This window comes from Crocodylus porosus, unplaced genomic scaffold (genome assembly GCF_001723895.1).
Source record: "Crocodylus porosus isolate Cpor-Errol unplaced genomic scaffold, CroPor_comp1, whole genome shotgun sequence".
Taxonomy (NCBI): domain Eukaryota; kingdom Metazoa; phylum Chordata; order Crocodylia; family Crocodylidae; genus Crocodylus; species Crocodylus porosus.
Window position 1 is genome coordinate 17,836,441 of NW_017728907.1, and position 14,299 is coordinate 17,850,739.

The window sequence follows — 14,299 nt, forward strand, 5'->3', positions numbered from 1 at the left end:
AGATGAACATCTTGCTGGGGTCGTTTGACCCCAGTACTCTTTCCTGCCATGGCAGGGGGTCGGACTAGATGATCTGCTCAGGTCCCTTCTGACCCTAGAAACTATGAAACTATGAAACTATTAGAGTTAAAGTACATCTGGTGAAGATACAGGTTGCACTCTGAGGCTCTTTCTCTTAGGTGTCAGCAGTCTGGAGGTGGGATGCAAAGGCCCACAGCCCCCCTCCAGTGGGGTGGATGAGACGGGCTACTGGTATGCCCTTGGTCCACGGTGGCCTTGGGGACCCTTCCTGCGGGACAGAGATGGGGGTGGGGACCCCACTTGGGGAGGAGAAGGAGGAGGAACCCAGGTGGGAGATGAGAAGGAACAGGGAGGGACCCTTTGTTATTCTCAAGTCTCTGCTTTTGTATTCTCCTTCACAATGCTTGTGAAGCCCAGGCTCTTACAAATCTGTTAACCCCTGCTGCTCATCTTGAACCCTTATAATCCATATATCTATACCTATAAGCCAATTCCCCCCAAAACAAGCCTTTAAATACTGTTTCTAAGCCAACAGGCTCTGTTTAACTCACTTACTGTCCAGTTTGTAGTTTGGCCAGATACTTCAGAAGGTGATGATAAGATTCCCTATAAGAGTAACTTTGCATCTAGCCCTGGCACAGCTGGCCAGGAAGAGGGTTGACAGCATAATCCCCTCTCCAATCTAGCTTCTCCCTGTAGGGGTCAGGCATTGCTGCTGCCTTCGTGCCCTTTTGTTGCCTGTTGTAAAGGAGATTGGGAAGTTGGTGGAATCATGGTGAGGTCCACTCTGAACTGACCAGAAAAAGTTGGCCAGGTGCAGGGGGACAGGCATGATCTCTTTGTGGGGCAGATGCTCTAGAAGACTATGAGCCTTCCTGAAACATGAGTCCTCTGAGAAGATCCTGGTGCAGCTTGGCATCATCCCTAGAACAGGCCAGCATGAGGCCTGACAGCCATTATGAATTGTACCTAAGTTGGTGTGACGGTGAGTGCCATGCCTGATCCTATTGTCACCTCAATCCTCCAGAGATGGGCTTAGTGGTTTTGCAGTCTCACTGCAATGAATGACAAAGAGGCTTTTGCAGAGTTTCACCTTCATTGTATTCACTCTTTGGCCAGCTGGCAGGCAGCTTGTCTGCCCCAGCAGGCTCTATTTTGCACTTGCCTGTGCCATTTGAATGGCTTTGTCCTTCAGCCTCCATTGCTTGGGTGGATGCTCAGAGAGCTAGCACACCGGGGACATGGTATAAAAGTCCTACGGCAGGGCAGCAGCGAGGGTTTGTCAGTGAAGAAGATAAATGTGGTAGGAGTAGAGGGAGAGAGAAAAAGCAAGAATCTTCCTCCATGCTTGTTTCAAGGGGATTCTGGCCTTCTAAGGAGACTTGAGGTGACTCCTAAAATAAGCTAGTATATTTCTACCTTTCCTCCTCACTTTTTTTAGAGCAATCCCCTTTTCTATCTCTAGTGTTCCCCTTCTCTTTTCTCTATGTTACAGCCCCTTCCCTTTCCCTTCTCTGAGGCAGTCTTTCCCTGTTCTCTGTCCCCTGGAGCCACTCATTTATTTCTCTTTCCATTTCTCTCCCTTCTCTTTTCACTCATCTTTTGGGTTTCCTTGTCCCATTGTCCAAATGTACATGCCTACTCTAGGAGCAGAACTCCACTTTAAACTATGGAACTACGATGGTTAACAAGAATGATTTATATTTGCTTAATTGCAGCCTGCCCAAACCCTTCAACAAATATGCTGTGACACAGCTTTAAGGGAAGGAGTTCACAATCTTGTGGGAAATCTCCATAGAATTATCCAAACTTTCTCAGACTTTCCTACTGTTTGTTGGCCCTCACAGAAAGCTTGTGATGGGTTCTCCAGGTCTGCTGCTGTTATTGTTATTCATGCACGTTTCCTATGATGTTGCCCTGCACCAGTCTATTCCTTCCTGCTGCATTGATACTTTTGCTGACTGTCTCCCAACCCCTGTCCCTGCAGGGCCTACATGAGTGTGAAGGAGCTGAAGGAGGCGCTGCAGTTGAACAGCACACACTTCCTCAATGTCTACTTTGCCAGTTCAGTACGGGAGGAGCTGGCTGGTGCCGCCACCTGGCCATGGGATAAAGAAGCCCTCAGCCACCTGGGTAAGGCAGCTCCCTCATGTAACACGTGAGTCTGTGTGTCTCCCTATGGCTGATCCACAGAGGATAGCTCCTAATTACTGCTCACAAAGGGGATGGAGAGGGCAGCGGGAACAGAGATCTGATTTTTGAAAGCCCATTGAAATCAATGGAATGGTTCTGATTGACCTCACTGGGCTTCAGAGGCAGGAGTCATGCAAGCCACTTAGCCGGGAAGCTGTCACATTTGAGTCAACTGATCCCTCAGGAAGCGGGCAGAAGAGAGGAAGAAAGATGCTTTGCCAGAGGGCCTATGGAAAGGACCACAAGAAAATTAACAGAAGCATCAGGCAAAGTAAGAGTCTCTGACTGTGGCGGTAACAAAGGAGTTTGAGGATGTGCACAGAGGGAGGTTCAGGGTGCAGAATGTAAGGAGTAGGCTTAGCAGTGCCATCACAAGTCATGGGCCCACTGGGCATGGGATAATGCAGGACTTGGGCACTCAAGCACGACCATTGTCATATAGTGTCATAGTTTCATAGTCGGTAGGGTCGGAAGGGACCTGAGCAGATCATCAAGTGTGACCCCCTGCCATGGGCAGGAAAGAAAGCTGGGGTCAAATGACCCTGGGTAGGTGATTATCTAGCCTCCTTTTGAAGACCCCCAGGGTAGAAGCGAGCACCACTTCCCTTGATTAATTGCTTAGAGGCCCCCAATCAACACTATGTCCATGACCTCCAAAAGCCTTAAGGCAGCCCTTGGGCTTAGGATGAAAGATGACTCGGTCCCAACTTGTTGCAATGAAGCCAAATAAAAGTTTTCAGAAGTTCAAAAAAGTTCTTCAGATTTTCTTTCTTTGTGACCACAGAGTTATACATCTGATACATGCTCACATGGAGTGAACAAGGTCAGAAGGAGGGTCCTGTTCCCTCTTGCATCTTAGTATTCACCACTATCAAATCCAGTAGAAAGGCAAGACATTGCAGATGATGCAGCATGAAAGGAAAGGAAAGGGAGGCACCAGGCTTACAGTCGTAGTGTAGATCAACAGTGTATATGATTTTCCAGGTTTCTATTTATTTCAAGGACAACCAACCAACTGGAGACTCAAATGACCCATGAGCAGGCAAACGGCAGGTCTGGTCACTTGCTTTCATCCTGAGCCAACATCTGCTGAAGTTGATGGCTAGACTCCCTCAGATTTCAGCCACCTACAGGGTCGGCCTTTAGTGTCAGTCCCAATATCACTGGGTTAGTAGAAGTTGCTTCCCAAAGGGAAGGGGCATTTAAATGTGGTTCATGTTTCCTTCTTTTGGTTGTTGTTGTTGTCTTTTTTCTTCATTCATTCCTTCGTTTCTTTTTTTTTTCTTCTTTTTTTTGCTTTCACAGTGCCTCTCTCACTTTCTGCCTCTTTAGTCTCAGGCTTTTCTGGCAGAGTATTTTACACTTTGCAGTCAAAACATCTTAAGTGTTTCTCAATAAGTAACTGGAAGTAATTACCCCTGGCACCTGCACGCCAGATCTAGACCTTCTGCTTTTACAAGTGCAGGATGTTCAACCCTAAAAGTTTTACATGATCATTAGAGACCAGTTTTAATGTTATTTTTGCCAGTTTTCCTTCTTCAGTGTGCTGAAAGCTCACAGCTCAGTGGATTTCAGGACCAGCTTTTCAATTGCAGATTGCTATAATTGTTTGTTAAAAAAGGCAAATCGCCATGAACTCTGCTCCCAGAAATGACTTTCTAAACTACTTGGGTTTGCCAGTAATCTTCTTACAACCAGCTCCTCAGCCTTACTCATTCTCTTTGGGACACTGTCAGTTGCTTTACTTTCTAGTGTACAAAAGAGTGGCAAGTAGTTGGATGAATCAAAGGCTTACATTTACATCTGGGACTAGAGTTCAGATCCCAGAAATAAGATTAAGCAGAGATGGACATCAGTTGTGAAGTTAGGATCAAGATCTGGAGCCAAACTTCAGCAAAGTTTGGAGGGGAAAAGAGGGGTTGTCTTGGCATTAAGCCAGAACTGGGAAGTTTGCATCTGGATTTGACCTTCCTCAACACTCTGGCATGAATGGTTTTTAGATTTAATGTCTGAGTCTACACATGCAGGCATGTGCAGTTTGTCGGGGCACAAAGTGCACATGTTGCACATTAAACTGTGCTTATATTTTGCACATTAAACTGTGTGCAGCTCTGCTAATTTGCAGTTCAGGGGCAAAATTTGCCCCTGGGATTTCCAAATAGCAAAGAAAAAACCCCCAGAAAAAAACATGGTGCAAAGCACACCAAAATAGCATGCGCTGGGACAAACACGGAGACAGGGGAGAAGGCACCCCTGGGTGTGCACTGCAGAGCACCCACACTGAGGCACACTGCGGCTGGCTGGCATACTGAGGAGGCTCCATTACACAAACAGCACTTTGTATAGTGTGTGTTAGGCAGGGAATTTGATGGAAAACAGCATAGGGTTAAATGGGCTGTTTTTAACTGGCAGATTAACAACATGGCGCACCCAAAGATGGTGAGGTTTAATGAAACTACTAACATTCTGGAAAAGGGAGAAAGAAGTAAGTAGTTGGGGATCACTCTTGACTAACCTGAAATGAGTCCAAGTTCAGAATCTTGGAAATATCAGAGGGGAACTAACCATAACCAAGCCAGATGAATGGGGAACATAGAAGCAGCTGAAATTCATTGCTGGGAAACATGAGGTAGTAGGTATTGGAAGAGGCTCATTGAATGACTCCCGTGCATTGCAAGGTTGTAAATAAATTGAACCATGTAGAGCAGGAACCCAAAGATGTCAATGAGAACCTCTGCCCAGAGCACAGCAGTAAGGAAAATGTTGGGGGGCTAGAAAAAATGAGAGAAGAAAATTGAGAATGTTATAAGGCCAGCGTGTAAATCAGTGATCAACTTTACCTGTGTGTATAGTTCTTCTTATCTCAGAAGAAACATAGCGGAAACAGAACCAGTTTAGAGGAAGTCGGTAACAATGACCAGAAGCAGGGGAGGGGACACGAGAGAGTAGTGTTTACTTGAGAGTAATCAGATAAAAAGGGGACATGCCTGTTCTTCCCTTTCTTGCAGAGCTTTGGTGCTTGGTTCTTCCTGTTCCTTGAGCTCCTATTCTTATTCTCTTGTGAGGTCTGCTCAGCTCACCACCAACCCTGGCTTCTACCAATACAGGCAACCGCTGCCCAGTGCTCTTAATTGGTTCCTGAAAAACTGAGCATTAAATGAAAGGAGTGTTAAGCAAAACCAAAAGTATATGACGACCCAAGATAGCGACCGCAATTGTTTTTAATGACCCAAAATGGCGACCGCAAGTGCTATAGTGAAACTCGCTGAGCACTAAGTTAAATCGGGTGTCAATTTCAAATGAGCGTTATAGCGAAATAGAGCTAAGTGAAAGAGCATTAAGCAGGAGGTGCCTATATCTACTTCCTCCCGTCCTCCTCCCAGGCAGTGGAGCATCTTTGGTTGAAAGCCCCAAATAGGCTGACTTCTTTCATTACAGATTTGTTCTCTCTTCCTTCAGTTTTGCCATCATCCTAGTGAAACTCCTCTGCTACTTCAGTTTAACTGGATCCCCACAATTGCCATGTGAGTTGCCTCTTTACTACCTTTCTGCCCGCTGTCAAACCTTCTCCTCCTACCTCCACTTCTCTCTCTGGCCAGGATCTCAGTGATTTCTTCTAAAATGAAACTATGATACACTGTGACACGGCTGTCCAACTCCCCTGTCAGACACAAGACTCTCTCATATGCCCTTTCTCTCTAACCCTTCCCTCGGTGAACACTCTCTTACCTCCTCCTTTTCTCTCCTCTGGCTTTTCCCCCTCTCATTAAAAACATGCTGTCATTTCTCCTGTTAAAAGAGAGAGAGAGGGAGGAAGAGAGAGAACACACTACCCTTGATCCCACTTGCTTCTCCAGCTACTGTGCCATTTCCCATATCCCAGCATCTCTGGGCCTTTGAAAGCACTGTTTGCCATCACTGACTGGACTTCCTCCCTTTGAATTCCCTTCAAGACCTTCACTAATCTGGCTTCTGCCTCCTGCACTCTGCTAAGACTGCTTTTGCCAATCCATGTGTTTTTCTTACCCAGAGCTCAAATTCTTAGTCTCTTTTACTTGCCCAGGTTCTCTTGAAATGTTCAATTCTGCTCTTCTTCAATTCTTGTTCTCTCTTGTCTTCTGTGACTCTACCCTCTCCTGGCTCTCCTCTTTTCTAATTTTCCCTTCAATGTGTTCACAGAGAATCCTTCTCATCCCTCGCTCATCTTGTGGGTGTCCTAGAGGGCTGTGTTCTTAGCATCATCTAGAAGTGGACATTGAGCTGTTTTCTCTACACTGATGACTCACAGATCTAGCATAGGGATAGATGACCCCCCGGCACACATCCCAGAATGTGGAACGTGAAGGCATGTTGCTTGGCATGCATGGCACAGGGTGGACAGTGGGGATGTGGCCGGGGCTTCACTGCCACAACAAGGATCAGGCCCCCCAGAGCTCCCTGCCACACACCCCTGGCATGCTAACATCTTACAAGTCGAGGTTGTGGGTGTGTTTGGCATTCTACCCAAAAACGTTGCTGACCCCTGATCTAGCAGATCCCCATGCCAGACCTGTATCCTTCTGTCTAGACAAAAATCTCAGGCTATGTCTGGTATCCCCTCATAAAAGATAAGCTCAAGCTCAAAACAGAGTTCTTAACTGCCCCTCCCTCCATTCCACTCCATCTTCCTGCTATCTTCTTTTTTCCCTGTGGACTACATTACCAACTCACTTGTTACTTGGATCCAAATCTCTTGGTCCCCACATCCTAGCTCTAAAGTAAATATTTGAGAGACTTTCTGCATAATATAGCTAAGAAACAGCCTTTTCCATCCATCCTCACAACTGAAACTCTTGTCCAGACTCTGATGATCTTGGGCAGTTTTTCAGCAGCCCAAAGGGACCACTCTGCTTGACACGATGCAGGATGGCCAGGGTGAGGGTGAATTTATACCCTACATCAGTGTAGGGCATGTAAAGGAACACCTTGAGAGGCTGGACACCTTCGAGTCAGCTGCCCCAGACAGTTTGCATCCCAGGGGACTTAAGGAGCTGGCAGCCATCATAGCCCAGCCCCTGGCACAGATCTTTGAGAACTCCTGGCGCTCTGGTGAAGTGCCTGAAGATTGTAAGAAGGCCAATGTGGTGCCTATCTTCAAGAAAGGGAGGAAAGTAGATTTGGAGAACTACAGGCCAATCAGCCTGACCTCTATCCCAGGGAAGATCTTGGAAAAAATTTTCAGAGAGACCGTTCTTGACAAACTAGCTGATAGCAACATCCTGAGGGATAGCCAGCATGTGTTTGATGCAGGTAGGTCTTGCCTGACCAGTCTCATCTCCTTCTATGACCAGGTGACCTATCACCTGGACAAGGGAGAAGAGATGGTCGTCATGTATCTGGACTTTAAAAAAGCCTTTGATCTGGTGTCCCATGATCTTCTCATGGAAAAATTGGCCAACTGCGGCCTCGGCTGCATCACAGACTGATGGCTGAGGAGGTCGGACCCAGAGGGTGGTAATCGATGGCAGTAAATCACCGTGGTGCTCTGTGACCAGTGGGCTCCCCCAAGGCTCTGTCCTTGGACCTATACTCTTTAACATCTTTATTGATGATGTGGACATTGGTGTCAGAAGCGGACTGGCCAAGTTTGCCAATGACACTAAACCTTAGGGAAAAGCGTCCACACCTGAGGATAGGCTGGTGATCCAAGCCGACCTAGACAGGCTCAGAAAATGGGCAGATAAAAACCTGATGACATTCAATACAGAAAAATGCAAGGTATTCCACCTTGGGGGTGGGGGGGGGAGCCCGCATCATGCTTATAGGCTCAACAGTGCTACATGCACTAGCGCCACGGCCAAAAGGGACTTGGGGGTCATGATTGACCGCAATATGAATATGAGCTACCAATGTGACATCACAGCTGGTAAAGTGAACAAAACTCTGGCTTGTATCCATAGATGCTTCTCAAGCAAATCCCAGGATGTCATATTCCCTCTGTACTCGGCTTTGGTGAAGCTGCAGCTGGAGTACTGCATCCAATTCTGGGCTCCAGAAGGTTCTCCGCCTTGGCTTTTCCTCCCAAGGTGGAGAACCTTGCATTTTCGGTGTTGAACACCATCAGGTTCTCATCTGCCCATTTCTTGAGCCTGTCAAGGTCAGCCTGGATCACCCTCCTGTCCGCAGGTGTGGATGCTTTACCCCAGAGTTTGGTGTCATCAACTTGAAATAGTTCAAGTTGAATCCAATTTTGCCATTGCAAGCAGGGCTTCAGCCTCTGTTCTATATGAAAAATAAAGCATGTTGTCCCCAAACTTACAGCACTTCCCTTTTGAGTCCAGCTAATTTTCTGGAAGTTTATAAGTAAATATATTAATTAGTTTATGAACTGAAGCTTAATTTAAAACTGTCATTTAAGTTTATTATTTTGGCTGGTGACAGATGTGCAGGGAAAAACAGCACTTTACTTTCAGCTTCGCACATCTCCTCAATGAGCGCAGCACATGTTCAGAAGAGGAATCATGTCAGTTTGACCTGGCTTGCCCAACATCTGTATAGCTCATGCATTTCAGTAGGGCTTTTTGGTGCTTTAATCAAATAGCGGATTCAATAAACTATTCAATAAAAGCACCAAAAAGCCATACTGAAGTGCACAGACTGGTGCAATTCCTCTTCCCACAAAGCACTGTTTTTTATTTTCCATGTTTGTTAGCAGCCTTTGTGACATATCTTTTCTTCATTCCAAAGTATCCTAATAATGGAATATGCAGGTACTTCACATTTTTCATTGAGTTAAAATCAAAGACATAAACTATATTTAAAGGAATAAGGTTATAATTAAGCCAAATTATTAATTATTATATTATATTATTAATTACTGTTGTAACCTCTTGCTGGAGTTGCAATGGACTAAAGATGGGCTGAGACTGATGATTCCCTAAATGTGCCATTGTGACACTGAAGGTCTGTAGCTTCCTAAATGGGGCCTGCCTCTCTAGGTAGAGTGCATGCACTTACTCCGTTGATTACAGGCAGTCCTCACCTTACAACGTTTCGAGTTACAATGTTTCCCACTTACAACATTTATAAACTGATACCCTGTTTCAACTTTATGACATTAGTTTCAACTTTACAACGCTTGATCAGATGCAACGACACTCCAGTGAACAAGTTCACTGCATCACTCATCTCCCTGGAGAACATCTGTCCAAATTTCCTTGGATACTTCCTTTAAGAAAGCAGGCAAGACTCCAGAAAAACCTGCAGCCAAGACTCCTGATAATACTCTAGCCAAGAACCCTTCAAAAAGTCCAACCAAGAGCCCTTCAAACAGTCCAGCAAAGTCACCTCAAAGAAATCCTTCCAAATCAATATGATTGCTATTTACAATATAAATACATTACTGTAGCTATATTACTCATCTCTAATTGATCAAGTACAAAATTCTGGGGTATTTTTGGTGAAAACAGGGTATCGGGCCTTGGTTCAGGACCCAGTCCCCCATTTATAACATTGTTTCTTATAAGAAAATTGGTTCCGAGTTGCAACATTTCAACTTAAGATGTGGTTTTCAGGAACCAGTTGTGTCATAAGTCTGAGGACTGCCTGTATAGTGACTCTGTGGTATAATTTGGATATGTGTGTCAAGTTCACATTGATGTATTATTTGGCCCAACTGTTGCTGTTTTGTGTAAAGAGAGCCCAGCTATGTGCTAGCTCTAAGGATCAGTGCCTGAAGAGCTCCTTGTAACACAGCTATAGGGTTGCCCTGGTGTACTGAGGCAGCACCACCAGAGCAACAGAGGTAGAAGGGCAGGAGGAGCCCTCTGGGCAAAGCAGCATTGGAACTCAGCAAGTGAATGATCACTGCTCCAACATTGTGCATAGTACCAGTAAAGGTCTTGCATGTAAAGGCCAGATTCACCAATGTACTCTGATGCGTTTGTTCTGCTAAACAGTTGTAAACCTAGGCATATTGTTTTGTGTTGCTTTGATGTACCAGTGAATTCCAAGGGAAAAGTCTTTTGTGAACTCCATGGTTGAACTCCTTTAACCAGCTGGTATGGTAATAGGGCCTTTCTGAAGTCACATCTTCATGCAGTGTAGCATGGAGGATGGATGTCAACGCAGATGCTGTTGTGATGGCTGCTGATCGGATGCCTCAGACTGTTCAGTGACATTGAGGTTTAGCCTTCAGAGGGTGTCTTAGCTCAGCACCTTTAGCATGAAAGGTTAATCTCAAAGTCAAAGCACAGGCCTTTGCGAAATCATTAAACACCTGTTGCTAGTCTGATGTGTAATGGTGTCATTACAAAGCCAGGCCTCTGTAACATCACTAGCACCTTTAGCTTAACAGGCTTTGATGAAGGTCAAGCTTGTGTGAAGGGTAAGGCAAAGGCTTGCGTTTGGCAGGGTTAGTGCACTTGGGTGATGTAAAGATGTCCATGGAGTGCCCTGGCTTGATGTGAGGGTTTCATTTAAAAAACACATAAATCAGTCTTTAAGTCAGTCCCACAGGTTTATACAGAGTGAAAGTAAAGGAGGGAAAAAAGGTGAGGCAGCAATGAAGTGGGATGCTGGGTGGAAGGAAATGAAGGGGAATAGATTTATTGCAGTGGGATTGTGTGTGTGTGTGTGTTCACCCCCCTAGTGCAGGCCCTTTTTTTAGTGATTGCAGATTCTGGAGCTGCTTTTAGGGGCCTGCACTAAGGGCAGTCCTGCTGGTTCGGGGCAGTTTGCTTGTTGATATTCTTTGCTCACCAGGGAGCAACACAGATGGAGGAAGTGAAGGGAAATTCAGGGAGGGGGGTCATAGTCCTTCCTCTTTTCCTATTCCATCCATTCATTAGCTTAAAAAAACCGTGCCTTTCCTTTTCGGGGGGGAAATGGGCACAGGGTCTTGGCAGTTGCTGTCGGCAGCAGCTCTCTTTCCTTATTAGAATAACGTTATATTCCCCTGGAGTGGAAAGTTTCAGATTTCTGTGTGAAGGTGGGAATATTAGATTTCAGGGCCCCTGGTGCCCCGAGCAATCAGACCCGGATGGATTGATTTGCTGTTCTTCGCGGTCAGTGCTGCAGGTTTAATGCCGGTTCTTAACATCCCATTCATGTATTTATGAGCATTAGTTTCTTTTTGCATGCGCATTCCTCCTCTCAGCCCTTGGGCAGGGAGCCTCCTGCCTTGCTCAGACTTGGGTTTGGCTGGAGAGTGGCTTTTTTCCCCCCTCTTGTACTTTGTTTTGATTAAAATGTGAAAAAGGTTTCTATTGATTTGCTAGGGTTTCCTTTTGAATGAGTGCCCCCTTGCTCACTCACCCTTGGCCTTTCTAGCAGGGGAAAGAAGGTCTTTCCTCTTGGTAACCTGGATGAGCCAAACTCAGCCCTGGTGTGCAGTTTTGTTGGATGCTTCAGGGAAGTAAGTGGGTGGCCTACACTGCTTTTCAGGTGCAGCTGGATGAGAAAATGGGTAAAAGGTAAAACCGTGCAGCTTGCATTGGTTTGGCATAGAACATGGCTGTGAGTCAACCCCGTGGCAGCGCAGCAACCTGTGCAGGGACTGCGTTAGGAAACTTCTGCCCAAATTGTGGCACTGTGGAAGGCTAGTTTGCTCCCCTGGCACTTGTTTGGGCAGTGCTGAAGGCAGCTTTAGCTTGCAATCCAGGTGCTGACACATCCCTGGGGCTTGTGGCAGCCAGCTGATAGCCCAGTTGTGCAAACACCCCACCCCGAGGAAATAGGGAAACTACATTCAGTTACATCCTTGTATTTAAAAAGAGCATAAAGAACATGGTGGATAAAACAGGAACCAGAACCTGTAAAACCTATCAGTCTCATTGGCCTACCCCCCACCATGCTCTGAAAATCCCCCTGTTCTTGTGACTCCCATGGAGATGTCAGCAAGTGTGTGTGTTTGGGACCTTGGGACCCTCTCGTCTAGGTGCATATTCACCGGGGACCCTCTGTCACTTTATCACCTCTTTGTCCCAGAGGCTGCAGGGCCCCCACGAACCAGGATGCTATGCCATATTGGGAGAAACAGCAGGAAGAACAATCAAGAAGTATTTAAGCTCCAGAACGGTCTCACCTAATTGATTAATGGCAATACAGTTCTTTGATTTTGCAGTGTCATATGTGCACTGCTGTTTTACAAATTACCAAATTTATCTCAGGAGCCCACAGCCTATATAAGAATGGCTTCCAGCTAGCGGGCTACAGCTCACTTGTAAAGTGAGAGCAGATATGGGGGCGAGGTGGCTGTGCGTGAAAAAGTGCTATAGAACCAGTGCTCCATAGAATGATTGTAAGCCCAGAGCATCTTCAGTGGAGTCGCCTGGGATTTATACTGGTGTAATAGATTGCAAATCCGGGGCCTCTAAACCAAATCCTGCCCTTGCTGAAGTACCATCTCAGGACAAAGATCAGGGTAGAATTTACCTCTTCATGCCTGATCTCAGTCCCACCCTAGTGCACATCTGGTGTAGCTTCTTTGATGCAGCCAGTCATGCTGGCGTAAACCCAAGAACAATACAATCAGAACGAAGCTGTCCCTTAGAAAGGATATCCTGTTTCTAGGTTTGAGCAAAAGGAAGAGACCTGAGGTAGCTCAGTAGTGTAGCAAGTTGGTCCAGAGACTAGAGTTCAATCAAACCTGCCTGAGGCTATGTCTGCATTGCATTTGGAGGCATGATTCCACAATGGCTGGATGTAGCTAGCAAGCATATCAACAAAAGTGAGTACAGGACAGAACAAGCTTCAGCAAATGCTAGCTGCTTGAGGGTTCTGGGTGAGCTTGTATACTTCCCCATATCTCACTGCATTAACATCTGGGCTAGCTAAATTAGCATTAGCCTGAGTATGCCTACTACTGCTGTCTCTCAGCTGCAATGATTTATCTTCTTAGGCTGCCTTGCTGACCCAACGTCTTTGAATTCTCCCTTGTTTTTTCTCCCTTTTCCAGTAGCAAAATAGAAAAAAGAAGAGAGAGGGTGAAGAGGAGGGAAACCTCCCTTTGTTGTTCTTTATAATTTTTCTGTCAAAAAACTTTAAAATTTCAGAAGAAATGAAAACTTCTGCCAGAAATTGTCTTAGTTTAGATGGAAAAAAAGCAACTTTACATAAAAAATGTTCCCAATGGAAAATATTTCCATCCAATATAGCACAGACCCAGAGCTGTAAGAACAGGGAGGGTGCTCAGGGTCAGGACTGCAATGCATTGGGAGGGTGCATAGGGAATGCTATGCTATGTTTGGCTCTGATCCATCCTAATAGCCCCTCACTTGTGTAAGCATTAAATCCATGTGCAGTTTTTAGGAAAGGAAAACACACATTCTTTAAGGCAGGGAATGCCTTAGGAGGCTTGACTTGGACGCATTCATGTTGGTGTCAGTCACGTCATGGTTACCACTGGGGAAGGCTACTTGGTAAGCTATGAAGAGTGAGTTGGTGAGTCTCAGTTTTGCTTTCCATCAGTAGGTGTCAACATGTCCCTGTAAATCCCTACCCAGTTTCCAGCTTTGCTGATAGTCCTGGCAAAGAGACTAGGGATTGAATGGGCTTGCATGAAGATAAACAGCCTTTTCCTGAGTTCTGTAATTAAGAATGAGGACACTCAGTGGAGGTAGTATGGGTAGGCTTGCACTGTAGTGGCTATGAACAGAAGGCTCCAGTTTATTCAAGCTGGCAGCTTCATCAACACTAAAGCACCACTGAAAACAAAGGGGGGAGGAGGGGAGGGAGGGTTCAGAAGCTTGTGAATGGGTGAGGAGCACATGGCGTGATTGACTTATTGGATTGCCTTTCACTAGGTGCTTTTGAATCCCCGCTCCAAAATGAATAATACATTTAAAGTCAAATTCAGTGTGGTAGTTAGCAGACCCATCTCTTTTTGGGTTTTAATCTGCATCACTTTATACCCAATTTTGAATTTAGTCCTTAGCTGCTAGGTGTGAGATTACCTGCTAGAGGTAGCAGGTGCTCATTTTAAGGAATGTTATTCTGTGTTAAGCTTAGCCAGTGCTAGTGATCAGCCACACATTCAGGGTTATAGCCTAATGTGCATTGCCCAGACCTGTTGCTATAGGGCTGGCAAGCAGGCATGTGGGCAGGG

The 14,299-nt window shown here is 45.7% G+C and overlaps 1 protein-coding gene across 1 annotated transcript in view; it reads left to right on the forward strand.

Annotated features, from left to right (window-relative positions):
* PAPPA2 (pappalysin 2) overlaps positions 1 to 14,299 on the forward strand; it is a 172,922-nt gene that overhangs the window by 57,771 nt on the left and 100,852 nt on the right. The window contains exon 4 of the mRNA XM_019530580.1: positions 2,009 to 2,154. Within this exon, the coding sequence (XP_019386125.1) occupies positions 2,009 to 2,154 (146 nt within the window). The remainder of the gene's footprint in view (positions 1 to 2,008; positions 2,155 to 14,299) is intronic.